Consider the following 27,565-nt stretch of genomic DNA (forward strand, 5'->3'; position numbering starts at 1 on the left):
ATGGGGTGTGGCTTGAATTAGAAGTTTTCACTCTTCACAACTCTTTCACAAGCTGTCACAGGATGTCTCAGAGAGTGTGTTTAGGGGGCAACAGAACATTGTGTGTGTGTCTGTGACAGAGAGAGAGAGCACCCAGGTTTATTTATTTAACGTAAGGAGGAGGAAGAGACAAGTTATCGTTTGGAGATAAATGTTACTCACTGTGGAAAGAAGAGTATTAAAACTAATTTCAGTCAGGTAAGAATCACATTTTCATGACATTATAACTAGACCATTTATTTCCCATTTTGTGAGGTTACTTTTTCTCTACTTCCTGTGAATGTGGTTTATTTGCTGTTTGATAGTTATGAATACTGTATTTCTCAATTTGTATCTCACCCCACTGTGACCTTTAGGTGTGGTTGTGGTTGGACCATAAACTGGGAAACACCTAATTAGTACATATGGCAATACATGTAACTATACCATTGTAACTATGACATTGTAACTATGACATTGTAACTATACCATTGTAACTATGACATTGTTACTATGACATTGTAGCTATACCAATGTAACTATGTGTAAGGGCTGTCGTCGTAAGAAAACCAAGATGCAACCAAGATTTAATCAAATGAACCACTATAAACAAAATACTCGACAGAAACGACAGCAAACAGACCTGTCTGGTCCTACATGAACAAAAATAGAAAACACTACACAGAAGCAATCACCCACAAAAACCCAAAGGAAAAACAGGCTACTTATGTGTGACTCCCAATCAGCAACAACAAACTACAGCTGTGCCTGATTGGAAGCCACACGGCCAAAATCAACGAAACAAACCAACCTAGAAAAAAGAACATAGAACGCCCACCCAATGTAACACCCTGGCCTAACCAAAATAAAGAACAAAAACCCCTCCCTATGGCCAGGGCGTTACACTACGACATTCATTTCCAAGGAAACGCTGCGTTTGCCTTGCAGCATTGCGTTGCAGTAGGCAGTTGCAGTGTGTTCGGTGTGATGCGTACATTTGATTTATCGATCGTATGCGTCAAACTGTGTGCGTAGACGGCTTGACAGAAATGGTATCAGAAGGTGAATGTTGAACTTCTGTTGCATACATATCCAGATGATGCTGCGTAACATTTTGCGCAAAGAGGCTGTCGGTGTGTTCGAAGCGTGAGCCTTAGATCATATCAAATTTGATCAGATACAGCAACTACAAAAGAGTCTTCCAGTTAAAACTGACCAGTGAATGTCAGTTAAGAATTGGTACCCTGCCTATGTCCTGATGATGATGGCAATAAACTCAAATTCCTGTTGGGGGATTCAATGATGATCACATAGTGGAGGCATGGAGAGAAGGAGAAAGGAAAGGGTGACAAAGCTGTAAAAACAACATGCTGCATGTACAACGTCTGCTTTCTAAAATGCATTTTATTAAGATAGATGAAGTGTGTTACAAATTCCAAATGGAGAAGCAATAGACCTATAGGTAACCTACAGGCTCATACATAGATTAACCTATAGGCATGCCTATCTAGATGGACTGAAGAAATCACAGGCAAAAGTTGTTTTGTTTAAAAGAAATGAAAGGGAGTGAGATTGGGAAGACTGTAAAACAGCTGCGTGACATGTAGAAGTGAATTGTAAGTTAAGAGAATGCTTTTTTGAAAAGAGAAGAGGAAGTTAGTCGCCAGTGAAGAGTGAGAGAGTGATGTGACAGACGGAGAGAGAGAAGTCAAGTGACTAGTTAGGGGAGGCCAAGTGAGTCCTAATTTGCTCCTCAGTGTGTGTGTGTATGTATGTGTGTATGTGTGTGTATGTGTGTGTGTGTGTGTGTGTGTGTGTGTGTGTGTGTGTGTGTGTGTGTGTGTGTGTGTGTGTGTGTGTGTGTGTGTGTGTGTGTGTGTGTGTGTGTGTGTGTGTGTGTGTGTGTGTGTGTGTGTGTGTGTGCGGGTGCCCCTGGCACAGGAAACACCACCCCTGTCTTCCCCTTTCTAAAGATCACTAGAGGTGTCTCTATGTGACAGACAGACAACAGAGAAACAGAGTGGCAGGACAGATGGCAATAATTTGAACTACTAACTTCATGAAGGGTAATTCAAATGCAGTTTATAACCATAAGTCCAGGCAGTGATCATGTTCTGACTGGTTAAGCTCTCAATCAATCATTCCCCTAAAGGTAACCACATTCCCCATGTATTATTTTACTATTTCTCTTTTTTTTCCTCTGCATTGTTGGGAAGGGCTCCTCAGTAAACATTTCACTGTTAGTCTACCAATAATACTAACTTCATAAATGGCGGTTGAAGTGTAGTTAATTGATCCACCTCTCAGGCCTTTAACAGTACCTAACTTAATAAGGAATAACAAACAACACAAATCCATGAAGACTTCTCTTTTCTCTCATCCACTGGACAAGTTAATGACTCTGGATCCAACGTAAAGAAGAAGAAGGGAAAATGATGATTGGATCATCAGATCACTATTATGCCAACAACACCAGGCCTATGCTATTGAACAGAAAAGCAACATTGACTGGCTTGGGCTGACTGTCATGAAATGATGTAGTCGTAAACCAGTAACTGTAGTTAATAGTTTGTAAACTGATATAACCTGCAAATCATGTCAACTAGAACTGAAGGATTGTGTGTGCTGTGTCTTGTCTGTCTGTTCGCGGCAGTAGCCCCGAGACTTAGTCGATCGGCAAACATTTCTGTAAAAAACAACAAACGTAGTTCCATTTTGAACCATGTCATGTGTCTGAAGGTACAAACTGCCTTCGCGGCGGGCCCAGAAAGCAAATCAAGAGCGCTAAAAGACTTCCTCTGGCCGAAGGAGGGCTCAGATGACCTTGTCTGCAGTAACGTAGCAGGCATAAAAGAAAACTACAGCCAAGTTGATGCTGTGAGATGTCAAAGGGGGGATGATGAGAGGTGAACCCTCAGTCTGCTGCTCTCTCCATCAGCTGAGACTGACCCTCTGATTCAGGCACCATTAGCCCAATAAAAATAGAAAGAAGATTATTTAAATGTATGCTCACTATATGATCACACTATTACCGTTGTGATCATATAGTCTACCTCAAAAGTTGAAAAATAATTGAAAAAAATGACCCGAACAGCAATTGGCAGGGCAATTCAAGCAAAGCCAATATGCGGTGATAATGCATTGGGCCTATAGCTTACTTCACAAACCTCATTGCTACAGTACTGTTTTTGATTGGTTAATGTGCATAGGTTTACATTTTTTAAGTCAGGTATAAAACAAAATTTCAGCAGTAGATCTCGGCTTGCATTTTGATTTAAAGTGATCTTGACTCAGAAAAGGTTGGTGACCACTGTTCTGGAGTTTTCCCTGTTAACACTAGCAACGCTTCCCTTTACTGTGGGAATTGTGATCGAATCGATGCAATATTAGCCACTTTCAACTCAACATACCGAAACAAAACAAACTATGCAACAGATTTTGTTGTAGGCAGAACACATCCGAGAAGGATTCTATTACATTGACACACACTACTCAGCCTATAGACCGGTGCGGCCATGTACAGTGCCTTCAGAAAGTATTCAGACCCTTTAACTTTGTGTCGAGGCACAGATCTGGGGAAGCGTACCAAAACATTTCTGCAACATTGAATGTCCCCAAGAACACAGTGGCCTCCATCATTCTTAAATGGAAGAAGTTTAGAACCACCAAGACTCTTCCTAGACCTGGCCCTCTGGCCAAACTGAGCAATTGGGGGAGAAGGGCCTTGGACAGGGAGGTGACCAGTAACCCGATTGTCACTCTGACAGAGCTCTAGAGTTCCTCTGTGTAGATGGGAGAAACTTCCAGAAGGACTGCAGCACTCCACCAATCAGGCCTTTATGGTAGATTGGCCAGACGGAAGCCATTCCTCAGTAAAAGGAACATTACAGCCTGCTTGGAGTTTACCAAAAGGCACATTAAGACACTCAGACCACGAGAAACAAGATTCTCTGGTTTGATGAAACCAAGATTGAACTCTTTGGCCTGAATGCCAAGCGTCACGTCTGGAGAAAACCTCAACCATCCCTATGGTGAAGCATGGTGGTGGCAGCATCATGCTGTGGGGATGGTTTCAGCACAGGGACTGGGAGACTAGTCAGGATCGATGCAAAGATGAACGGAGCAAAGTACAGAGGGGAAAAAATTATTTAATCAATTTTAGAATAAGGTTGTAACGTAACAAAATGTAGAAAAAGTCAAGGGGTCTGAACATTTTCCGAATGCACTGTACATTGAACTGGACTGTGTTTACAGCATGATCAGTCGTGAGTAGATGCGCTTGTTTTGAGATCAAAGTGAGAGCTGCATATAGCCGCGTGTGGACATTTTGTTAATATCCTTTACTTGTTAGTGAGTTATTAGCCCAGTTATAGATCACTTGTAGTCAGCAATAGGGGAGTGATTGCTTCCTACATGAGCACAAACGTGTAAATTACTAGACATCTTTGAAAAGCGAGTCAGATAAAGAGCATTTTTTTGTATTTTGAGACAGACTTGAATAAGCTAAATGGGCCAATAGGCAGAGGGTACAGTAGCACAATGTGTCTGATCCTCTGTAATAATGTTATGGGAATAGTAATTTGTTTAAATTTGTAATGTAGTTTCTTGCATCAAACAACAAAACAACATTCTCAGTCACCTCTTTGTCTGACAGACAAGTGGATAAAGAGGTTAATGTCAAGCCCTGTATGTTTTTTTTTCTTCTCAAAAGTCTCATGGAATGTAAGCTATTGAACACCACACATTTGCTGCTACTGTAAACGGAATGATAAAACAGCTATTTCCATGTTAAAATGTTATGGGATGCATTTTCTCCATTGTTTTTGATGGTAGGCCACTTTGGTAGGCCTACATTATGATCAAATAGCCACAATAGCCTACAAGGCCACTGTTAAAACTGTAACTTAAAGTGGCTACATCCTCAGTGTTCACAGTAAACGCACGCATAGAATTTTCACACCGTTCAAGTTTGAGCTCAGCAGACCTGAAATTTGCTCAGTGCCGAAAATAATTAGAGGGAACATTGGTTACAGTTATTACTAAATCTATTAGTGAAACCACCTGTAGCTTGTAAAACAAACATCCCCTCAGTGACAGTGCTGTGTACCATGTGGCGGTGGCAAAGTACTATATATAGAGCAGCTGAAATGTTTCTGCTGCTATTTTTTGCACAGCATACTACAGTTATGCAGCAGCGTGAGCAGAGCGGTGCGATACATGCCAACTGGCTTTTTACGCAGCTATCGCTTCAGAGGCAGGCTGGCTTGAACTAGGAGATGTGTCACAGTAAGAGAATACTGTTTACAGTCACTCTATTTCAGTCAGTCTATCTCAGTCAGTCTATCTCTAATACGTGGATACTGTGGAGTCTGTCAGTCTGCATTGTAAACAAAGAGTGTCACAGAGCGTTGTTACAAAGTGCTTGGAACAGATTGTATCAAGACGCAGCAGGGTAGTGTACACTACAAGTATAGGCAGAAAGGTTTTCAAGAGTTAGGTCAATAATCAAGTGGACTTTGTCCCGGATGTAGGGTCATTAGCTGCACACATACATATCCTCTCTAAGAAGCGTGGGTACAGTGAGGGTTTTTGCCAGGAACTAGGTAGCAGGTTGGTTGTAACGTTTCAGGTTGAACTATTGCAGAAAACCTTGTGGAATTATTGACATCTCTTTGCAACAGGGTTTCACCTTGTCAGAGCAACAATGACGTCAAATGTGAAGCTGAGAAAAGTGGGTGTTCTAGACTATGACACACAAATCAAAGGTAAGGGAAATCCTTGTTACTGTTTTTACCCTCTAACGTTACTCTACTGTACTGCTCATCTTTAATGTTTCTCTTCTCACCGCCCTCCGGTTGGTACAACATAGTTCTAGTTCCATGCATGTCTGTCTAGTCACAGGCTGAGTCCATATTAAATGCTTATTGACTGTAAACACATTAGACTCAATGGTACAACACGACCGTCACCTTCAGCATTTGGTTGAAGGTCTACATGTACAGGAAGTGGAACTCATTCACTATTCAAAGTCAGTAAACAAAATGGAGGCATCCCTCTGTATATCACTCTCAACTTCCCTCTTTCATTCTCTCTCCCGCTCTCGTGCTCTCTTTCTCCCCTCTCTCTCTCTCTCCTCTCTCTCTCTCTCTCTCTCTCTCTCTCTCTCTCTCTCTCTCTCTCCTCTCTCTCTCTCTCTCTCTCTCTCTCTCTCTCTCTCTCTCTCTCTCTCTCTCTCTCTCTCTCTCTCTCTCTCTCTCTCTCTCTCTCACCTACCTGCCCCCCACTCTCCTGCTCCCACCCCAAGAGGTGCGTTGTCAGTTGTTGGACCAGTTGAAGGTGTTGGACCTGCAATTAGAGCAGAAATCTCAACAGCTTCAGGACCTGACAGACTACCTGCGTAGACGCAGTGAGATAGAAGGGGAGTATGCACGCTCGCTTGACAAATTGTCCGAGAGGTTCACCTCCAAAATCAAAAGGTAAATTGCTCCAAGCTCTGTTCGTGCTATGTCTGTTAGTCCTATGGTCATTGAGTTGGCAAGACGTCGCAAACAGATCTGGGATCAGGCTAGAGTTGAGATGGTCTTTGTGTCTCTGAATCCACTCTACAAATTACATGTTTCCCAGACACAGATTAAACCTATTCCAGAACTAAAAACCAGTGTTTTTTAATTTTCCATTCTAGTATTTTCCATTCTTGTAACCCTATGGTTAAACCATGTCTATGTTTAAACCATGGCCTGTTCCCTGTGCCTCTATCTTTCAGGAAGGAGCCCTGTAATGGCCAGTCAGTGGCCCAGTGTTGGCTGGTTCTCTTGTCTCAGACCAGACAGGAGAGCAGAGACCACAGTGGTCTGAGTGAAATATGTAGGACCACCCTAACCGAGCCCCTTACTCACTGTCTGGACATCACACAGCGCCTGGCCAAGAGGGTACTGCTCCATCTTCATTTGATTCATTCAGCCAGGATAGTCCGCTCAGTAACATTTGCACTATTTTCCAGGGAGTCCTGGGGAGTCATATTCCTATGTCTAATCTGTACATTTCTCAATCTCTAATCATCTCTAATCTGTCTCTATCTCCATCTCTAATCTGTCTCTATCTCCATCTCTAATCTTTATCTGTCACGGGTGTCGTAAGGTTGAGACCAAAACGCAGCGGGTATATGTACACTCAACTTCTTTTATTAGGACAAAGAAGGGAAACCAAAAACGTATACAAAAACACAACGACGATAGACAGTCCTGTAAGGCATAACGCTAAACACGGAAATAACCTCCCACCAAGTGACAGGTGAAAACAGGCTCCCTAAGTATGACTCTCAATCAGCAACAACTATGTACAGCTGTTCCTGATTGAGAGTCATACCAGGCCAACACAGAAATACAAAACTAGAACAACCCCTTAGAAATACAAACACAAGAACATACCCAACACCCCGGAACACATAAATCAAATACTCCTTTACAATACACACACACACCGAACCACCTAAATCAACTACCCCCTCTACATTGACACTTACACCAATAAACCCCAGAAACACTCTACACAAAATATCCCTCTTTCTAAACACATACACAAAACCATGAAAACAAATACCCTCTGCCACGTCCTGACCAAACTACAATAACAAATAGACCCCTTTACTGGTCAGGATGTGACATTATCTCCATCTCTAATCTGTCTTTATCTCTAATCTGTCTTTATCTCCATCTCTAATCTCTCTCTCTCCATCTCTAATCTGTCTCTATCTTTGCCTCGGCCTCTATTTGATTCTTTAGTCATCTAACACATTTATTGGTTGATCTCTTTATTTCCAGAGTAAAGATGTCTGTACCCAGTTACAGGATGGTCTACTGAAAGTCACCACAGAGCTACAGACAGTAAGTCCAACATGTGTGGGAAACAGACACCAGTTAAGAAACAAAGTATGTCATATTTTCTAAAATAGGACACGGTGATATGTAAAGTAGTTGTCTTGGTATTTGCATGATATGACGTGTTGATGAATGTTCTCTGTGTGTGTGTGCGCGTGTGCTTCAATGTTTGTGTGTTTCTCCTGGCTTGCAGGCATGGAAGACCTACTACCAGTACCATTCAGATTATGTGTCTGCAGAGGGAAAGCTGAAGGAAGCAGAGAAACAGAAACAAGGCACTTCTAAGAAGATAGAGAAAGTAAAGAACAGTTCACATCCCTTTTTTCAAAATGAGTGTGTGTGTGTGTGTGTATGTGTGTGTGCGTGTGTGTGTGTGTGTGTGTGTGTGTGTGTGTGTGTGTGTGTGTGTGTGTGTGTGTGTGTGTGTGTGTGTGTGTGTGTGTGTGCGTGTGCGTGTGCGCGTGTGCGTGTGTGTGTGTGTAATGGCTCATTCCGATGTGTGTTTCCAGAGACAGTGTAAAGTGCAGGAGATTCAGCTGAAGTGCACCAAGGCTCGAAACGACTACCTCCTCAACCTAGCTGCAGCCAACGCTTCCATGAACAAGTACTATCTCCAGGACATCTCCTCACTCATAGATGTGAGTGGTGCTTCACAGATGCTGTCTGGCGCCTATAGGGAAGACACTGGATTATACTGAAAAGTACCAGCCATAATACACAATGACTGCAATTGCAATGATGCAAACTCAGCGGCCTTGTGGTAAGAGTGTCTGCCCTGATATTGGAAAGATGGAAGTTCGATCCACGGCCGAGTCATATCAAAGATTGTAAAAATGGGATCCGAGGCGTCTCTGCCTGGCACTAAGCATTAAGGTGATAGATTAAGGGTAAGGCCCTGCGATAGACTAGCGTCCTGTCCAAGGGGTGGACTTGTACACCACACTACAGAAACAAGAGATAGGCTCCTGCTTCTATGAGCCGTTCTGGCTCACACAAGCCAAGGTTTACTACGATACTTTACAATACAATGTGCATCCAACATGTTATCTACAAGCAGGGTTGGGGGTCAAGTCCATTTAATTCAATTATATTCAGGAAGTAAACTGAAATATGCCATGAAAGTGACGCGGCAAGTAGTTTTGAACTTTTGTATGCTTTTTGAATAGCCTTTCATGGGCAAAAATGTAACGCAATGCTCTTCAGCACGAAAATGTCATAAAAGATGTCTGGCAGAAGTAAATTTATCCACAAACACAAATATAATTTTAGATTTACGCTACCGGTCAACGTTTTAGAACACCTACTCATTCAAGGGTTTTTCTTTATTTTTAATATTTTATACATTGTAGAATAATAGTAAAGACAACAAAACTATGAAATAACACATATGGAATCATGTAGTAACCAAAAAAAGTGTTAAACAAAATATATTTTATATTTGAGATTCTTCAAAAATGTCCCCCTTTTCCTTGATGACAGTTTTGCACGCTCTTGGCATTCTCTCAATCAGCTTCATGAGGTAGTCACCTGGAATGCATTTCAATTAACAGGTGTGCCTTATTAAAAGTTAATTTGTGGAATTTCTTTCCTTCTTAATGCGTTTGAGCCAGTCAGTTGTGTTGTGACAAGGTAGGGGGGTATACAGAAGATAGCCCTATTTGATAAAAGACCACGTCCATATTATGGCAAGATCAGCTCAAATATGCAAAGAGAAATGACAGTCCATCTTCACTTTAAGACATGAAGGTCAGTCAATACAGAACATTTCAAGAACTTTGAATGTTTCTTCAAGTGCAGTCGCAGAAACCATCAAGGGCTATGATGAAAATGACTCTCATGAGGACCGCCACAAGAAAGGAAGACCCAGAGTTACCTCTGCTGCAGGATAAGTTCATTAGAGTTACCAGCCTCCAAAATTACTGCCCAAATAAATGCTTCACAGAGTTCAAGTAGCAGACACATCTCAACATCAACTGTTCAGAGGAGACTGTGTGAATCAGGCCTTCATGGTCGAATTGATGCAAAGAAACCACTACTAAAGGACACCAATAAGAAAAAGAGACTTGCTTGGTCCAGGAAACTCGAGCAATGGACATTAGACTAGTGGAGATTTTTGGTTCCAAATGCCGTGTCTTTGTGAGACGTGGTGTGGGTGAACAGATGATCGCATGTGTATTTCCCACTGTGAAGCATGGAGGAGGAGGTGTGATGGTGTGTGGGTGCTTTGCTGGTGACCCTGCCAGTGATTTATTTTGAATTCAAGACACACTTAACCAGCATGGCTACCACAGCCTTCTGCAGCGATACGCCATCCCATCTGGTTTGGGCTTAGTGGGACTATCATTTGTTTTTCTACAGGACAATGACCCAACACACCTCCATGCTGTGTAAGGGCTATTTTACAAAGAAGGAGAGTGATGGAGTGCTGCATCAGATGACCTGGCCTCCACAATCCCCCGACCTCAACCAAATTGAGATGGTATGGGATGATTCGGACCACGAAGTGAAGGAAAAGTAGCCAACAAGTGCTCAGCATATGTGGGAACTCCTTCAAGACTGCATTCCAGGTGAAGCTGGACAAGAGAATGCCAAGAGTGTGCAAAGCTGTCATCAAGGCAAAGGGTGGCTATTTGAAGAATGTCAAATATAAAATATATTTAGATATGTTTAACGCTTTTTTGGTTTCTACATGATTCCATTTGTGTCATTTCATAGTGTTGATGTCGGCGCTATTATTCTACAATGTAGAAAATAGTATAAATAAAGAAAAACCTTTGAAAGCGTAGGTGTTCTCAAAACTTTGACCGGTAGTGTACCTTATTTGACCGCATTTTCACGGATTTCTTGAAATAATCTTGAAGTCCATTCAAAAGACCTGCATGTGTCACGGTTGTCGTCGGTGAAGGAGGACCAAAACGCAGCAGGTACGTGTATGCTCATTTTGATGATTTATTAACTTCAAAAAATTAATACAAAAATAACAAACACGAGAAACGAATGAACGAACGACAACAAACAGTCTGGCAAAGCCTAAGCTCAACACAGAACAATCCCCCACCCTGAACCACATAAAACAAATACCCTCTGCCACGCCCTGACCAAACTACAAAACAATTAACCTTATATACTGGCCAGGACGTGACAGTACCCCCCCTTAAAGGTGCTACCCCGGAAGCACCTTAACAAACAAAATAACCCCAAACAATACCCAAAAGAAAAATTCCCCCTTACTAAAGGGAGGGAAGGGAGGGTGGCTGCCGTCAACGACGGCACTGTGCTACACCCCCCCTCCCCAACCCACCTATTTTTGGAGGTGGCTCCGGCTCAGGCCGTTCCAGGCTGTCTGGGCAGTCTGGCAACTCGGGACAGTCTGGGCAGTCTGGCAACTCGGGACAGTCTAGGCAGTCTGGCAACTCGGGACAGTCTGGGCAGTCTGGCAACTCGGGACAGTCTGGGCAGTCTGGCAACTCGGGACAGTCTGGGCAGTCTGGCAACTCGGGTCAGTCTGGGCAGTCTGGCAACTCGGGACAGTCTGGGCAGTCTGGCAACTCGGGACAGTCTGGGCAGTCTGGCAACTCGGGACAGTCTGGGCAGTCTGGCCACTCCGGCAGTTCAGGGCAGTCTGGCCACTCCGGCAGTTCAGGGCAGTCTGGCCACTCCGGCAGTTCAGGGCAGTCTGGCCACTCCGGCAGTTCAGCGCAGTCTGGCCACTCCGGCAGTTCAGCGCAGTCTGGCCACTCCGGCAGTTCAGCGCAGTCTGACCAATCCGGCGACTGTTGACTGGCGGGCAGCTCCGACGACTGTTGACTGACGGGCAGCTCCGACGACTGTTGACTGGCGGGCAGCTCCGACGACTGTTGACTGGCGGGCAGCTCCGACGACTGTTGACTGGCGGGCAGCTCCGACGACTGTTGACTGGCGGGCAGCTCCGACAACTCTTGACTGGCGGGCAGCTCCGACGACTGTTGACTGGCGAGGCTGGGTTTACGCACTTGCAGTTTAGTGCGGGGAGCGGGAACAGGACGAGTCGGACTGGGTGGACGCACTTCCGGGACCGCACGAGAGACAGGAGCTGGAAACCCAGGGCTATGGAGGCGCACAGCCGGTCTAGATCTTACCTCCTGCACAACCCGCCTTGGCTGGATGGAACTAGTAGCCCTGTACGAGCGGAGTGCTCGTACAGGGCAGACTGGGCTGTGCAGGGGCCTGATGGTAGCCGTGCGTAGAGCGGGAGTTGGGTAGCCTGGTCCTCGGAGGCGTACCGGCAACCAGATGCGCTGCGCAGGCATCCTCCTACCAGGCTGGATGCCCGCTCTAGCACGGCACCTGCGAGGGGCTGGAATAACTCGCACCGGACTGTGCGTGCGTATGGGTGAGATAGTGCGCTTCTCAGCGAAACATAGCGCTCTCCACCCCATACGCTCCTCCATATAACCACGGGTAGCTGGCTTCCGGCTCTTCCTTCGCCTAGCCAAACTACCCGTGTGACCCCCCAAAAAAATTTATTGGGGGTGCCTCTCGTGCTTCAACGCCAGTCTTGTCCCTCGGAAACGTTCCCGGTCCATACCAGCCTTACTCCTTTCCTCTCTCTCGCGTACCACCTGTTTCCAAGGAAGGCGATCTTTCCCTGCTTGGATCTCCTCCCAAGTGTAGGAGCCTTCTCCCTCCAAGATCTCCTCCCAAGTCCATCTCTCTCGTTTGTCCACTTCGAAAACCATCTGCTCCTTCCTCTGCTGCTTGGTCCTTGAGTGGTGGGTGATTCTGTCACGGTTGTCGTCGGTGAAGGAGGACCAAAACGCAGCAGGTACGTGTATGCTCATTTTGATGATTTATTAACTTCAAAAAATGAATACAAAAATAACAAACACGAGAAACGAATGAACGAACGACAACAAACAGTCTGGCAAAGCCTAAGCTCAACACAGAACAATCACCCACCCTGAACCACATAAAACAAATACCCTCTGCCACGCCCTGACCAAACTACAAAACAATTAACCTTATATACTGGCCAGGACGTGACAGCATGACGTATTCCAATTCACATTTTTCAGTTTGCTTCCTGAATTGATTCTATTGAAATGGATATGACCCCAACCCTGCCTACGACATAAACACATCATCTTATCCCAGTGTCATCTTTCTGTGTCTCTCTTAGTGTTCAGATGTGGGCTACCACCTGTCTCTGTCCCGTGTGCTGTGGGCCTACCTGTCCAGCCGGTCCTGGGGTCAGCAGAACCTGAGTGTAGGGCTGCAGCAGCTCCAAAGTGCTGTGTCTGAACTGGACCAGAGTCAGGACAGAGACAACCTGCTACAGACACACACCAACACCTTCTGTCTGCCCCTCCGCTTCCACTACCAGCCACACGACGGAGACCAGGTAGGGTGTATGGGTTGTGGGGGTGCTTTCATTTTCTGTGACTATGTTTGAGAATGTGAGAGTGTGTGGGCTGTGTACCTCGACGTCACATGTCTTTGCTCCCACCTGTCTGATATCCCCTGATTCTTCCCTGTCCCTGTTCCTCTCAGGTGTTTGAGGTGAGTGCAGAGCAGGAGATTAGGGGTGAGATGGTGACCAGGTTCCAACAGCTACAATCTAAACTCACCGGGTTCACCCAGGAAACGGAGGAGGTAAAGTCCAGTCCACCCAATCAATCAAATGTATAAAGCCTTTATCAACTGTTGACACAAAATGCTTTACAGTAACCGGGCCATGACTCCCTCAAAAGCTTAAAATCGACCTTGTAGTGGATAAGATGGATTCCAATATATTCACTACACACTTTCTCCCTCCTAGGCAGATAAGACTCTACGGGCGGCCCGCGTTACCCTGCTGGAAGGTATCAGTGATGATGACTTAGATCCTCCACCCTCCAGCAGCCAGACCCAGGGCTCCCAGGTCTATCTTCAGTCCCTGTCTCAGAGCCAAGGTCAGGGGGGAAGCAATGAAAGCCTGGCCAGCAGCAGTAGCAGACCTAGTCTGGCCAGACGCAGAGCCAACCTGCAGGAGACTGAGATCCTCTACTGTACTGTGAGTCATTATTAAACGGACGTACACATAAGGGTCAGGTCAAAAGTAGTGCACTATAATAGTGGGGGTTACAGTAATGATGAAAATGAAATACAAGGAAATGACGGTGGAGGTGGTGACGATGATGATGACAACGACAATGACGATGACTTTTTTGAATTGTGTTTGATTCTTCTCTCAGAAAGTGAAGGAGTATCTCTGTAAAAGCTCTCTGGTATCCAAACTACAGGCTAAACATGATCTGCTTAAAGTGGCTGTAGAGAAAGGTACAGCACTAACCACTTCTACAATATGAGAGCTTGGGACGATAAGTTTCTATCTGCATTTTTGTCAAAATGTAGTTATTGACATAGCCTTGTTCTGTTCAATGGTCTCTACTTATACAGTACTCTAAATGCCCCAATTTATGTTGTAAAGTTCAAAAGAATACAAGAACAAAAATGGCTGACACCATTTAAACCCAATGAGGGTTCGGAACATTATAGACAGAATCCTATTTTGTCAGATAGAACCTTATAGTTCCAAGCTCTCGAACACAAACCCAACAGTTCGGCATGACTTTGTACTATAGCCTCATATACAGTACACTCATTGTTGTTCCTTAATTGCCCAAGTGTCATTTTGGCTCTTCATTTCCTATAATACAGCTGTTACAGCTATCCTAATTGTTGCATTTTCTTCACTCCCTAGCTGAAGCAACCAATGGTCATCAAGCCAGGTAGAGTTACATTCCTCTGTAAGGCCTTTATAACTGCCTCATAAGAGTAACATAACAGTTTAGGGCACTGTCTTATAGTCAACTGACTAGTGTGTCTTCTCCCCCCTGTAGAGAAATCTCTAGGAAGTCTGTTCGTGTGAGGATGAAGGGTCAACCTAGCATCCAGTTCACTCACAAACTCTTCACTGGAGACATGCTCTCGTTCATACAGGTGCCAGCCTACTGTTGCTGTCTGTCTACATTTCCTTCTCCTCCTTAGTATCCTGATTTCAATAAACTTCTCCCAATTTTGTCAGGCATCGGGCCAAGAGATCCCAGTGGTTGTGGAAAGCTGCATTCGCTTCATCAACCTCAATGGTGAGCCATTATTGTGCATGTTTGGTGCATATTGATACTGTATATTACAAACAGCTAATGGACTGTAGCGTGTATCTATGAAGGCCTTCATGTCTGTCTGTCAATCAATCCTAAACTGTAGGTCTCCACCATGAGGGTATCTTCAGAGTACCAGGGTCTCAGGCTGAGGTCAACAGTCTGAGAGATGCGTTTGAGAGAGGTAGGCCTGTCTGCTGTCCCTGTCTGCAGGTTGGCATTTATTGGAATGAATCTTGTCCGGGAGGCAGCTCTGCAGGGTGGTCACTAGGTGGCCTAGCCACAAAGTAATACAATCAGATTTGAAACCTAACCCTAATCTTAACCACACTGCTAAACTTATGTCTGACCCTAACCTTAATTGTTTGTTTTTATACGGTATAGCCAATTCTGACTTTGCGGCTAGCCCATCTGGCAGAAACCGCTCAGTGCTGCCTCCAGGACAATATTCATCCCAATAAGCATCAATCTGCTCCTTGCCTGCTGCTCTAGCTGCATCTAGTACAGACCTGGGTTCAAAGTATCTGTTTCAGATCATTTGTCTTTACTGGATTAAGCTGGCATGGCGCAATATAACCAATGGTATAGTCCCAAACTGCAAGCTCAGGCAGGCTCAATTGAACAGTCAGAGTATTTAGATAGAAAGTTAATATTATTTTAACCTAGGTCTGGTGTCTATGGAAGCCGTAGTCCAGTGCTGTAGTATTGATCATTAATAATGGTGGGCAATGTGCCCTTGGTGTTCCCTGTAGGAGAGGACCCCCTGGCAGACAGCATGTGTGACATGGACTTAGTAGCAGGAGTACTGAAGCTCTACTTCAGAACCCTGGAGAAACCTCTCTTTCCTCAGGACAGCACCACTCAGCTCCTGGAGTACGCAGGTAAGTGTGTGCGTGGGGGGTTGGGTGTATGTATGTGTGAGGGTGGGTGGGTGGTTGGGGAGTGGGGGTTGTGTGTGTGTGTGTGTGTGTGTATGTCTGCATTGGGTAGCTTTTCATATGCTTTTCCTTAATCTTTCTCCTTGTTGCACCCAACCCTTCCAGAGATTGATAACGAGACAGAGAGAGCAGCTAAACTCAAATCAGTCATCTCCTCCTATCCTCCACCTGTCATCATCGTCATGAGATACCTCTTTGCATTCCTCCATCAGTAAGTATCTTTGTTCTAAAGCGTTGTCCAGGAACAAACACTTATTTGGGATTTTTTACTGTCATTGTCAAGAGGAACTAACCATACACTTACCACAAAGCCCTTGCAAATGTCAGTATTGCAAAGAAAACCCTCTGTTCAAAGAAGAGAGAAGCAGCCATTTGATGAGATAGCTATTTTCTAAAACACACTTAGGTTGCGTCCCAAATGACACCCTATTCCCTATATAGGCTCTGGTCAAAAGTGGTGCACTACACTTGCAAAAAAAAGGGTTCCAAAAGGGTTCTTCGGCTGTCCCCATAGGATAACCCTTTTTGGTTCCAGGTAGAACCCTCTGTGGAAAGGATTTTTCATGGAACCCAAAAGGATTCTACCTGGAACCAAAAAGGGTTCTTCAAAGGGTCAGGGAGCCATTTGGTTCAGCACTAAGAGCTTGAACTTATTCTGTTATTCTTATTCTTCTTGCCCTCTTCTCTCTTTCTCTCTCTCTCTCCCTCTCTCTTTCTCTCTCCTTCCCCCTTTCCCCCTCTTCTTCTCTCTTTCCCTCCCTACCTCTCTTTCTCACTCACTCTCTCCCTCCCCTCACTCCCCCTCTCTCTATCTGTCGCTTTCTCTTTCTCTCTTTTTCCCACCCACTCTCTCGCTCTACCTCCCTCCCTCTCTCCCCTTGCTCCCCCTTCTATCGCCCCCCCCCCCCCTCTTCCCCCAGTGTATCCCAGTACAGCGATGAGAACATGATGCAGCCCTATAACTTAGCCGTGTGCTTCGGCCCCAGTCTGGTGAGAGGGTTACAGGATGAGGACGTTGTTACTCTGCAGCCTCAGATCAACTCTCTGGTGAAGGGCATCATTTTGCAGCATGAGAGCATCTTCCCCAGCCCGACCGAGCTACAGGGACCGGTGTATGAGAAATGCATGACGCTGGAGCAAGACGACTGGTGACAGAAAACACATAGATAAATGGACAGTGACATAGACAAAACACACACACAAGCACATACTCAGGCACATAGACTTGATGTTGATCGTCTGTGTTTATTTTGCAGTGAGGAGGGAGAAGGGGATTCAGAAATCCTCAGTAAAGGTGAGAAGGGGCCGGCTGCTAACTTCATGTGTGTTTGAGAATCAGTCATTTGACACAGGGATATTGTTTTTCCATCTATGCTTTATGAGAAACATTCACAGAAATCTTGATTGATGTGCATTGTCCCAGTCCAAAAACAATTAGAACTCTTTGTGATCCAGAGTCAGAGTCAAAAGGAGAGCGATCTCGATCCAACAGTAGCAGCAGTTCCAGACAATCCCCAGCAGGAGGGAGTGTGTCCCTTGGAGAAAAGTTCACCATACAGATCCCCATGGCTCTACATGGCAGGCCCCGCTCCCCCCGCTACACACGCAAAGAGTAAGTACTGTCGTGCAATCAAACTTGTCTGTATGTGAGTAAAATAGCTACTAACGGTGTATCTTCATGAAGGCACAGTTATTGCTAACGTCAAGTTGCTTCACATTACAAGCCACATGAGAGCGAAAGATGCTTTCCTCATGAACCGCTACATTCCCACAGGCCCTCATTAGCATATGCCCAATCAGGATGCAATATTCAAAACACCACATCTTCCCTTTTCAGAGAACAAAGCTTAGACTTCCTTTGTCTCAATAAGGAATTATTTTGCTCTTACGTCAGTAGGTCTGTTTCTGCCTAGTTATTCTAGAACGTTTCTACATAGTCATGAACGTAAAATATTTTCTGTAAACTTTAACCCAAAATGTCTAATTTCTTTAAACACAAATCTACCCCACAGGTAAGTTAGAACTGTAGCAACTTGACAGCTGTTGTTTTGTCTTATTTATTTGTTTAACTTTGAGCTCAGTCTTTTGTTCTTGTTGCTCTGGCTTATAAATCCAGTCTTTGAGGTTTAACTATTGCTCACCCAGACCTTATTCTGGGTGTAGAAGGTACAATGGAGTGTGTCGGAGTGGTGAAGACACTTGAATCTTCTCCTGCGTAGCGTTGTTGTTCTCAGGTCCTCAGGTCCATCCATAGGGATGAGGGGATGTCTGTTCCTGCGGACATACCCGTGGGGAACTTCCACCATGTAAGATTGTGGTGCTGCATGTTCCCTCAGCACTGTTCCTGGGACTTTTGAGTCAGTCACCCACACCTGTGTTCCAGGTGAGAGTCTGCTGAGGTCGCTGACTCTGTGACTCTTGTTGAAACCTTGCTGTACCGCACTCATTCTCTCCTTTTTCCTTTGAGCTGACCGCAGCTGTGTTTGGGAGTGATGGGTCTAGCAGTGATGGGAGTGTTGGCACTGTGGTTTGAAGCTTTTGTCCCATCAGCAATTTCCATTCTGGAGTGGAGTTGACTGATAGGCCAGCAAAGCAAGGTAAGGGTCAGCTGCTTTCTTGAGAAGGTTCTTCACCATCTGAACGTTCTGCTGCTGGACTGCTGGTGGCATGGCAAAATCCATACTCTGCAGCGAAGTTGGAAAGGGGTCTTCCGGGGAACTGAGGCCCATTGTCCGTAAGCAGGACCTCGGGTACCCCATGGCGGGCAAAGATGAACTTCAGATGAACTACGACATCCGCAGACTTTGTTAGTGACAGGTTTGCGATTTCCGCATACCTTGAGAAGTAGTCCACCACTAGCAGGTAGGTGATGCTTTTCAGAGTGAACAAGTCCGCTCCCAGTCTTTGCCAGGGTCTCTCTGGAAGATGTGACGGTATGAGTGGTTCTGTGTGGTTTGTGCGCTCTTTGATGCATGTCCTGCATTTAAGTACAAGTTCGTTCATTTGCTGGCTGAGTCCAGGCCACCATAGAGCCTGTTGTGTGTGTTCTTTGCACTTGACCACACCTTGATGAACCTCGTGCAGCTTAGTGAGGACATCATTTTGTAAGGCTGATGGAATGACAAGTCTTGTTCCTTTAAACACAAGACAGTCGTGCACTGTGAGAAAAGCGCGTTCTGCCCAGTACAGTTTCAGCGGTCCAGAACTCAGACCATCCTTCCTGACACATTGTCATGATGTTTAAGCATAAGCTGTTCCATGATGGCATCCACATATGTATTTGTGCTCTCCATGTGCTCCTTTTCTGCAGCAGTAGCTTTGGCTTTGACTGGCGCACGTGACTGCGTATCTGCAGTCCACAGACTCTTTCCACTGACATGAGCAATCTTGTAGGAATATCTCATAAATCTCATCCTGCAGCGTTGGATTGGTGGAGGAAGGGTGTCCAAGGGTTGGTTCCCCAGAAAGCTCAGGAGCGGTTTGTGATTAGTTTCCAGCTGAAAGTGTTGACCGATCAAAAAGTCTCTGAAACTTTCACATGCCCATGTCAGCCCCAGAGCTTCTTTTTCCACTTGAGCGTATCTCTGCTCGGTCGTTGTGAGAGACCAGGAAGCGTAGGCAACGGGTCTCCATTCCTCGCTCTTCTTCTGCAGCAGCACTCACTACTCCTAGTCCGTAAGAAGACGCATCGGCTGACACCTTGATCTCTTTGTTTGGGTCGTACAGGGCTAGCAAGGGTGTGGATGTCAGCTCCTCCTTCAGCTCTTTGACGGCTCCCCCAGTACAAGTGTTTTTTCTTTGAGAGTAGGACTCTGAAAGTTTTGTCCTTTTTTGCTACCAGAGGGATGAACTTTCACAGTTGGTTCACAAATCCTAGAAAACTCTGTAGCTTGCTGATGTTGGATGGCTTCACACTTCTTGACAGCCTCTGTCTTTGTTGGGTCGGGCTGTACTCCTTTGTCCGAGATAATGTGGCCCAGGAACTTCACTTCCTCCTTTGCCTGGTCACATTTGCCCATGTTCAGAGTTAAGCCGGCTTTTTCCATCTTCTGCAATGAAGCATGAAGTCTTGCATCATGCGCTTCCTGAGTTTGGCCCCAGACCAACAGATCATCCATGTGACAGACCACACCTTCCTGGCCTTCAGTGACCTCTGTCACCATTCTGTTCTGGAAGTGTTCAGGTGCTGAAGCGATGCCAAAAGGCAGACAGTTGAAATAGTAACGTCCGAAAGGCGTCTGCCAGAATCCCATGTTCGGTTCGAGCTTGTGGAAGATCTTCGCCCCGGCTAGTGAGCCAAAGTTCTGCTCGACAGTGGGAAGTATGTATTTTTCTCTACACACTGACTCATTGAGACTGGTGAAATCAACACATATGCGGACGTCCCTCTTCTTCTTTGGGACAACCACCGTGCCGGCGCACCAGTCCATGGGCTCCTCCACTCTGGTGAAAACCTTTCCTGCGATCTAGCTCATTCTTGAATTTTGGCAGCCGGGTTTCAGCTTGATGGTATTTGGTTATTGTAGTGTGCCAAGACCGCTGCACAGCTTTGGATAGCTTTCTTTCAGTGTGTAAATCAAGGTTGTGGAGTCGAGCAACTAGCTCAAGCTTTGTGATCGCTGGTCTGCCTAGTAAAGCTGTGTAGATCTCTGATGACATACATGTCATCCAGTGTCTCCCTTTCTTAGAACCAGACTTATGACGCTGATCATGTCCAGCGGCGCTCTTCCTGGTCCTTGCAGAGGTTTCGTTGGTTTTTGCAGAGCTGGCTGGCTGGTTCCCGTCAAATGTCATTGAACACATTGTATGGGATAACAGTCACACCGGCACAAGTGTTTATTTTGAATTTCACATTTCTGTTCATCACTTGAATGTCAATCGTCCATGGGTCACCTCCTGCTTTTATTGTTCCTGGGAAAATGCTATCATCTTCTTCTTGAACCTCGTTTAGGGCTCTTGATGACATACACACACGTTGGTAATGCCATTTTTTTCCCACAGGAGTGACACACTACTTTATTAGCTGCACACTGTGCTCTTGGATGTGCAGGGATTTTGCCACAGTTTTGACACTGACTTTTTGTCATTAGCATTTTCATGGCTAGCTTTCTCACGCTGGAATTTCTGTGTCCACTGGCTGCCTTTCTGCATAACTCTATCCACTGAGCATGCCTCTTTTGTTGTTACTGTGTCACCTCGCAGGCAACTGTGATGCTTTTTCACTTCTTCAGTTTGCCTTGCCATCTCAATGGCTCTCTCTAGTGTGAGATCTTTATCTAGCTGCATACTTTCTGACAGACGCACTGACAGACGCAATGACTAGCCTGTCTTTAATTAGTTCATCATGTCTAGTCCATCGTTGCAATATTCTGCTAGGGCATATAAGGCTGTGACAAAATAATCCACTGTTTCATTTTCCCCCGGTCTCCACATGTTAAAGCGATCTCGCTCATAGATCACATTCTTTTTCACAATAAAGAATGCATGAAATCTGTCTCTCATTTGTCCATACTGTTTTTCCTCGAGTTCGTTTAGGTTTAGACCCTTCAAAACGTCCTCTCTCATACAGTACATGAGAGTGTTTACCTGGTTCTCCTCGATAGATTTTTGAAGATTCTCCCGCAATGTCTTCCATGCTGATTAGCCTCCTCGATTCTCTTCCCAAAAGTTTTCAACCAGGTACTGTAAGCTAAACTCTGTCAGTAACTCGTTCTAGTCCACTTCTAACACCATGTCGTGTAATCAAACTTGTCTGTACGTGAGTAAAATAATTACTAACGGTGCATCTTTATGAAGGCACATTTATTGCTAACTTCACGTTGCTTCACATTACGAGCCACATGAGAGAGAGATATGCTTTCCTTATGAACCCCTACATTCCCACTGTATATGGCCAATCAGGATGCAATATGCAAATAACACCACAAGTACCATCAAAGATATTTCACCTGTCACTGTGGTACCTGTACCACTGAGACTTTAAACCACATTGTAGTCCAGTGGCGGTCAGTGCCATTTTTTTCATGAGCATGGCCTTTTTTCTATTACAGCATATTGGATGGCTGTTATTCAAATTCCATTCACTCAGTTCAATGTAACAGTGATACGTTTAGGCTACTACATGATAGAGGTCGACCGATTATGATTTTCCAACGCCGATAACGATACCGATTATTGGAGGACCAAAAAAAGCCGCTTTTTTAAATGTATTTATTTGTAATAATGACAATTACAACAATACTGAATGAACACTTATTTTAACTTAATATAATGCATCAATAAAATCAATTTATCCTCAAATAAATAATGAAACATGTTCAATTTGGTTTAAATAATGCAAAAACAAAGTGTTGGAGAAGAAAGTAAAAGTGCAATATGCGCCATGTAAAAAAGCTAACGTTTAAGTTCCTTGCTCAGAACATGAGAACATATGAAAGCTGGTGGTTTCTTTTAACATGAGTCTTCAATATTCCCAGGTAAGATGGTTTAGGTTGTAGTTATTATAGGACTATTTCTCTCTATCCGATTTGTATTTCATATACCTTTGACTATTGGATGTTCTTATAGGCACTTTAGTATTGCCAGTGTAACAGTATAGCTTCCGTCCCTCTCCTCGCTCCTACCTGGGCTCAAACTAGGAACACATCGACAACAGCCACCCTCAAAGCAGCGTTACCCATGTAGAGCAAGGGGAACAACTACTCCAAGTCTCAGAGCGAGTGACGTTTGAAACGCTATTAGCGCGCACCCGCTAACTAGCTAGCCATTTCACAGGAGCCTTAGGTCATTAATATGGTCGAATCCGGAAACTATTATCTCGAAAACAAAATGCTATTCCTGTTACATTGCACAACCTTCAATGTTATGTCATAATTACGTAAAAGTCTGGCAAATTAGTTCGCAACAAGCCAGGCGGCCCAAACTGTTGCATATACCCTGACTGCATGCAATGAACGCAAAATAACACAATTTCACCTGGTTATATTGCCTGCTAACCTGGATTTCTTTTAGCTAAGTATGCAGGTTTAAAAGTAAATACTTCTGTGTATTGATTTTAAGAAAGGCATTGATGTTTATGGTTAGGTACAGTCGTGCAACGATTGTGCTTTTTTCGCAAATGCGCTTTTGTTAAATCATCCCCCGTTTGGTCAAGTCGACTGTCTTTGTTAGGAAGAAATAGTCTTCACAGTTCGCAACGAGCCAGGCGGCCCAAACTGCTTCATATACCCTGACTCTGTTTGCAAGAGAAGTGACACATTTTCCCTAGTTAAAGAAATTCATGTTAGCAGGCAATATTAAGTAAATATGCAGGTTTAAAAATATATACTTGTGTATTGATTTTAAGAAAAGCATTGATGTTTATGGTTGGAGCAATGTGTACCTAAGCGATTATATGCAACGCAGGACAGACTAGATAAACTAGTAATATCATCAACCATGTGTAGTTAACTAGTGATTATGATTGATTGATTGTTTTTATAAGATAAGTTTAATGCTAGCTAGCAACTTACCTTGGCTTCTTACTGCATTCGCGTAACAAGCAGGCTCCTTGTGGAGTGCAATGTAAAGCAGGTGGTTAGAGTGTTGGACTAGTTAACCGTAAGGTTGCAAGATTGAATCCCTGAGCTGACAAGGTAAAAATCTTTCGTTCTGCCCCTGAAGGCAGTTAACCCACCATTCCTAGGCCGTCATTGAAAATAAGAATGTGTTCTTAACTGACTTGCCTAGTTAAATAAAGGTCTTACATTTTTTTTTTTAATCGGCCCTAATTAATCGGCCATTCCAATCAATCGGTCGACCTCTACTACATGATACTCAAATTTTCCCTATACCATTCATGAGGTTGCTACAACCTAGCCTATGAATGAAGTTTACAACGTATTTGCACACAGGTCGAGAGAAATTTGAGGTGACAGACAGTGACACATTCAATACCGCCTTGCACACTCTTGCCTGCGTCTAGATGATATAGGGTGTAATCATTAATCCAACAGTTATAAACGGGAGTTTCTATTGGACAAATTCAGGTATGTCTATCCTAATTTTGTCCCGTTTGCTTCCGTTTAAGAATTGTTTTTCAACAGAATCAGCGGAATGAAAATCCAGTTCACTTTCATAGCAGCCAGATTGTATTCCTTCTCGCATCTATGTGATCTCCACCTCTCACCTTTTCCCTTTGCTTGTGGACTTCAATGCACAACACATCAGCTGTATGTGACCAGGCGATAAAAGCTTTCCAAGCCAAACTATATCATAACTGCTACACACAGCCTACATCATTGTCACCATGTTAGCTAAAGTAACATCATAGTCAACATAGATAATAGAACTAACGCGTTAATAATGTTACGGCTGTCGTAAAGAGGGGACCAAGGCGCAGCGTGTTGATTGCTCATGATGAATCTTTATTATAACTCAAAACACTAAAGGAAAAATAACAAAGAGAAAAACGAAGCGCACAGTTCTGTCAGGTACAGAAACTAGACAGAAGACAACTACTCACAAACACAGGTGGAAAAAAATCCTACTTAAGTATGATCTCCAATTAGAGACGAGGACCAGCTGCCTCTAATTGGAGATCATCCCCCCAAAAAACAACATAGAGATAGAGAACTAGAACTAAACATAGATATAGAAAAACACAAAACACCCCTGTCACGCCCTGACCTACTCTACCATAGAAAATAACATCTTACTATGGTCAGGACGTGACAAATAAACTCACTACAATCATGCAGTAACGTTACAGTGTACAGTCAGTAAGCAATTTAGCACTTACAATGGGGGCCACAGAGGCAATAAATTAGGAAAACCTTGACTTCAAAGAGACATAGTGTTGTGTTGGATAGTCATAGCCAGCTAGCTTTCTGTAACGCCCTGGCCATAGAGATGGGTTTTTGTTCTTTATTTTGGTTAGGCCAGGGTGTTACATTGGGTGGGTGTTCTATGTTCCTTTTTCTATGTTTTTGTATTTCTTTGTTTTGGGCCGTGTGTGTGGCTCCCAATCAGGCACAGCTGAAGCTCGTTGCTGCTGATTGGGAGTCACACATAAGGAGCATGTTTTTCCTTTGGGTTTGTGGGTAATTGTTTCTGTCAGTGTTTTGTACCAGACAGGACTGTTTGCTGTCGGTTTGCTCTTTTCTTGTTTTGTATAGTGTTCACGTTGTTTATATTAAAGTCTAATAATGAACACTAACTCCGCTGCACCTTGGTCCACTTCTTCAGACGACAGCCGTTACACTTTCATAGCATCCTCTGTTTGAGCAGGGTGTTTGAGTAGGCGAAACTACCTAGCTGCATTTGCTAAGTAAGTGAAACTGAAAGTGAAAAAAATTCACAAAATCTCTCTTTCGCTCTCACTTTTCCTTCATTTAGGAAGAAATGAATTTGTTAACTGTTCAACTATTGTCTTTCTCTCTCTTTGACTCAACTACTCACCACATTTTATGCACTGCAGCTCTAGCTAGCTGTAGCTTATGCTTTCTGTACTAGATTTATTCTCTGATCCTTTGATTGGGTGGACAACGTTTAAGTTCATGTGCAAGAGCTCTGATCGGTTAGAGGATGTCCTTCGGAAGTTGTCATCATAATTACTGTGTAAGTCTATGGCAGGGGGTGTGAACCATGCCTCCTAGGTTTTGTATTGAAGTCAATGTACACAGAGGAGGACGGAAGCTAGCTGTCCTCCGGCTACACAGTGGTGCTACTCTACAGAGTGCTGTTGAGGCTACTGTAGACCTTCATTGCAAAATAGTGTGTTTTAATCAATTATTTGGTGACTATATATGTGATTATATTTAGTATAGTTTTATCTAAAAAGGATAACTGTTTAAATGTTTTATTTTTATGAAATTCACTGAGGAGGATGGTCCTCCCCTTCCTCCTCTTAGGAGCATCCACTGCTGTAGCCATAACTTTGGTAGTAATATGTACCATTTACTCTGATATTCACAGGGTATATTGACTTGTTATTGTTGTATTGTTTTAGCACTCATTGTCATAAATTGTAGTGACCTAAATAAGCTAAAGCGGGGGAACTGAAATTCTCTCTCTCTCTCTCCCCTCTCTCTCTTTCTCTCTGTTTTTCACAGAGCCCAGGACCTGTCATCCAGTGAAGATATAACAGTTCAGGTTGACAAGGTCTGACATGTTTTTCATTAAGCTCATATTTCATATTTTATTTCTGTAATTACCGGCAGCAGCTGTTGCAATTACTGTTGTCATTTTTGAACTCACTAAGCGTGCATAATAAGAGGTATGCGACCACGCTAGAGGGAGTCCACTCCGGTCCAGTGAAGAAAAACATCTCTGTCCTCTATTCTTCCCCCTCCTCTCTCCTCCCGTATTCCCTCTTTTCATCTCACAGGAGATCTGCCACCAGATGAGCTCTGTCTTCAAGGAGCTTATCGCTCGACAATCATTCCCTCCTCCATCCTCCTCCACCCCCTCGGTCACCTCATCCCGCTCTTCCCAACCTCCTCCAGAGCAGAAGAAAGGAGGGGTTGGGCGCAGAAGGGAAAGACCTGTTTAGATCTGACCAACTGGACTGGTAAAAAAGAGAGAGGGGACCAGAATGAACTAATGGCTAGATGGATGAATAAATGAATGAGAGGGAAGGAAAGGAAGGAGAGAGACGAAAGAGACGAGAGACGAGATGACACCGTGTAGGATGACAGGTTGCGACAGCAGCCTTTGACAGTGGGATTACAGATGGCTGGGTTACATGAACCGCAGTCAGTTCACTGTACTGTATGAGTCTGCTCAGACAGCAGTCTTCATTGTGAAGCCTGTGAATGGACAGTCACAGACAAAAGGGTTTGACTCCTACTGTGAAGACTTTTGTTAGTGTGTTTGATACAACACACCCCAATGACCCCCACTCTGATTTTCACTGTAGGGCTGTGTCCCCATTCTCCACACTTTTCCCAAAGTGTGCTCTTGCACATTCCCCGCCATGGATTGGAAAAGCATTGGATTGTAAGCATTAAGGGGATTCTTGCTATTGCAAGTGGACAGACAGGTTTTGATTCCTACTGTGAAGCCTTTTTTGGTTAGCCTGATCCCAGATCTGTATCTGGGACCAGGCTGTGTTTGATTGAACCCCAGTGACCCCAGTGACACACTCCAGTGACCCCAGTGACTTTCACTGTATGCCAATGCTACACAGTCAATGGCAGATTTTGAGTTGCTATATCATAACTTATTTTACCCACAATGACTTGGAATGTGCACTATTATCAGTGTTGTTTGTATTCTATGCTCTTGTGGTTATGGGCCTATGGAGGCCCTCTATGCCCAATGTGTGCAATGCCAACACCAAGACAAGTGCTCGCTATCTGATTTGGTCAGTTCACGGTTCATGTTTGGGTAGGCCTATAATTATGAACATTCAAAGGCCATATGGTCTTTATCATAGAGATCCTATAAGACATATGTTCTATCCCCTTTATCAGATGAAATGTCCATTTTAACCTGTACCAGCAAGATCTCCTGTCTGTGATTGAGTCATTGAGCTACTGGTAACGACAAACTTTTAAATGTCGTATTGCTATTTTTATATAGCTTTCTGGATCTGATGATTGTTTGAATAAATGTTCATGTTCCCATGTTA

The 27,565-nt window shown here is 44.2% G+C and overlaps 1 protein-coding gene across 2 annotated transcripts; it reads left to right on the forward strand.

The window, feature by feature from the left end:
• The first annotated feature begins 34 nt into the window (after window positions 1-34).
• LOC115167814 (SLIT-ROBO Rho GTPase-activating protein 3) lies at window positions 35-27,565 on the forward strand. 2 transcript variants are annotated; one of them, XM_029722448.1, is made up of 22 exons: window positions 35-237; window positions 5,700-5,783; window positions 6,323-6,494; window positions 6,782-6,947; window positions 7,839-7,901; window positions 8,089-8,193; window positions 8,405-8,533; window positions 13,054-13,275; window positions 13,425-13,526; window positions 13,693-13,926; window positions 14,108-14,192; window positions 14,617-14,644; window positions 14,756-14,855; window positions 14,941-15,001; window positions 15,123-15,200; window positions 15,769-15,897; window positions 16,060-16,165; window positions 16,875-17,102; window positions 17,211-17,248; window positions 17,410-17,566; window positions 26,046-26,094; window positions 26,321-27,565. In XM_029722448.1, exons 2-22 carry the CDS (start codon window positions 5,723-5,725, stop codon window positions 26,483-26,485), a joined length of 2,478 nt encoding a protein of 825 aa, XP_029578308.1. In that variant the 5' UTR covers window positions 35-237; window positions 5,700-5,722; the 3' UTR covers window positions 26,486-27,565. The 2 variants fall into 2 exon arrangements, with proteins under 2 accessions (XP_029578308.1, XP_029578307.1); XM_029722447.1 differs by lacking the exon at window positions 35-237 and adding an exon at window positions 5,241-5,304.

Source organism: Salmo trutta, chromosome 30 (assembly GCF_901001165.1).
Source record: "Salmo trutta chromosome 30, fSalTru1.1, whole genome shotgun sequence".
NCBI classification, from domain to species: Eukaryota; Metazoa; Chordata; class Actinopteri; order Salmoniformes; family Salmonidae; genus Salmo; species Salmo trutta.

Bases quoted from the DNA above. Each gene is read 5' to 3' on its own strand.
- LOC115167814 (XM_029722447.1), top strand. The intron at 8,534-13,053 runs GTGAGTGGTGCT...TGTCTCTCTTAG, and splicing joins ACATCTCCTCACTCATAGAT to TGTTCAGATGTGGGCTACCA. The intron at 14,856-14,940 runs GTGCCAGCCTAC...CAATTTTGTCAG, and splicing joins ACATGCTCTCGTTCATACAG to GCATCGGGCCAAGAGATCCC.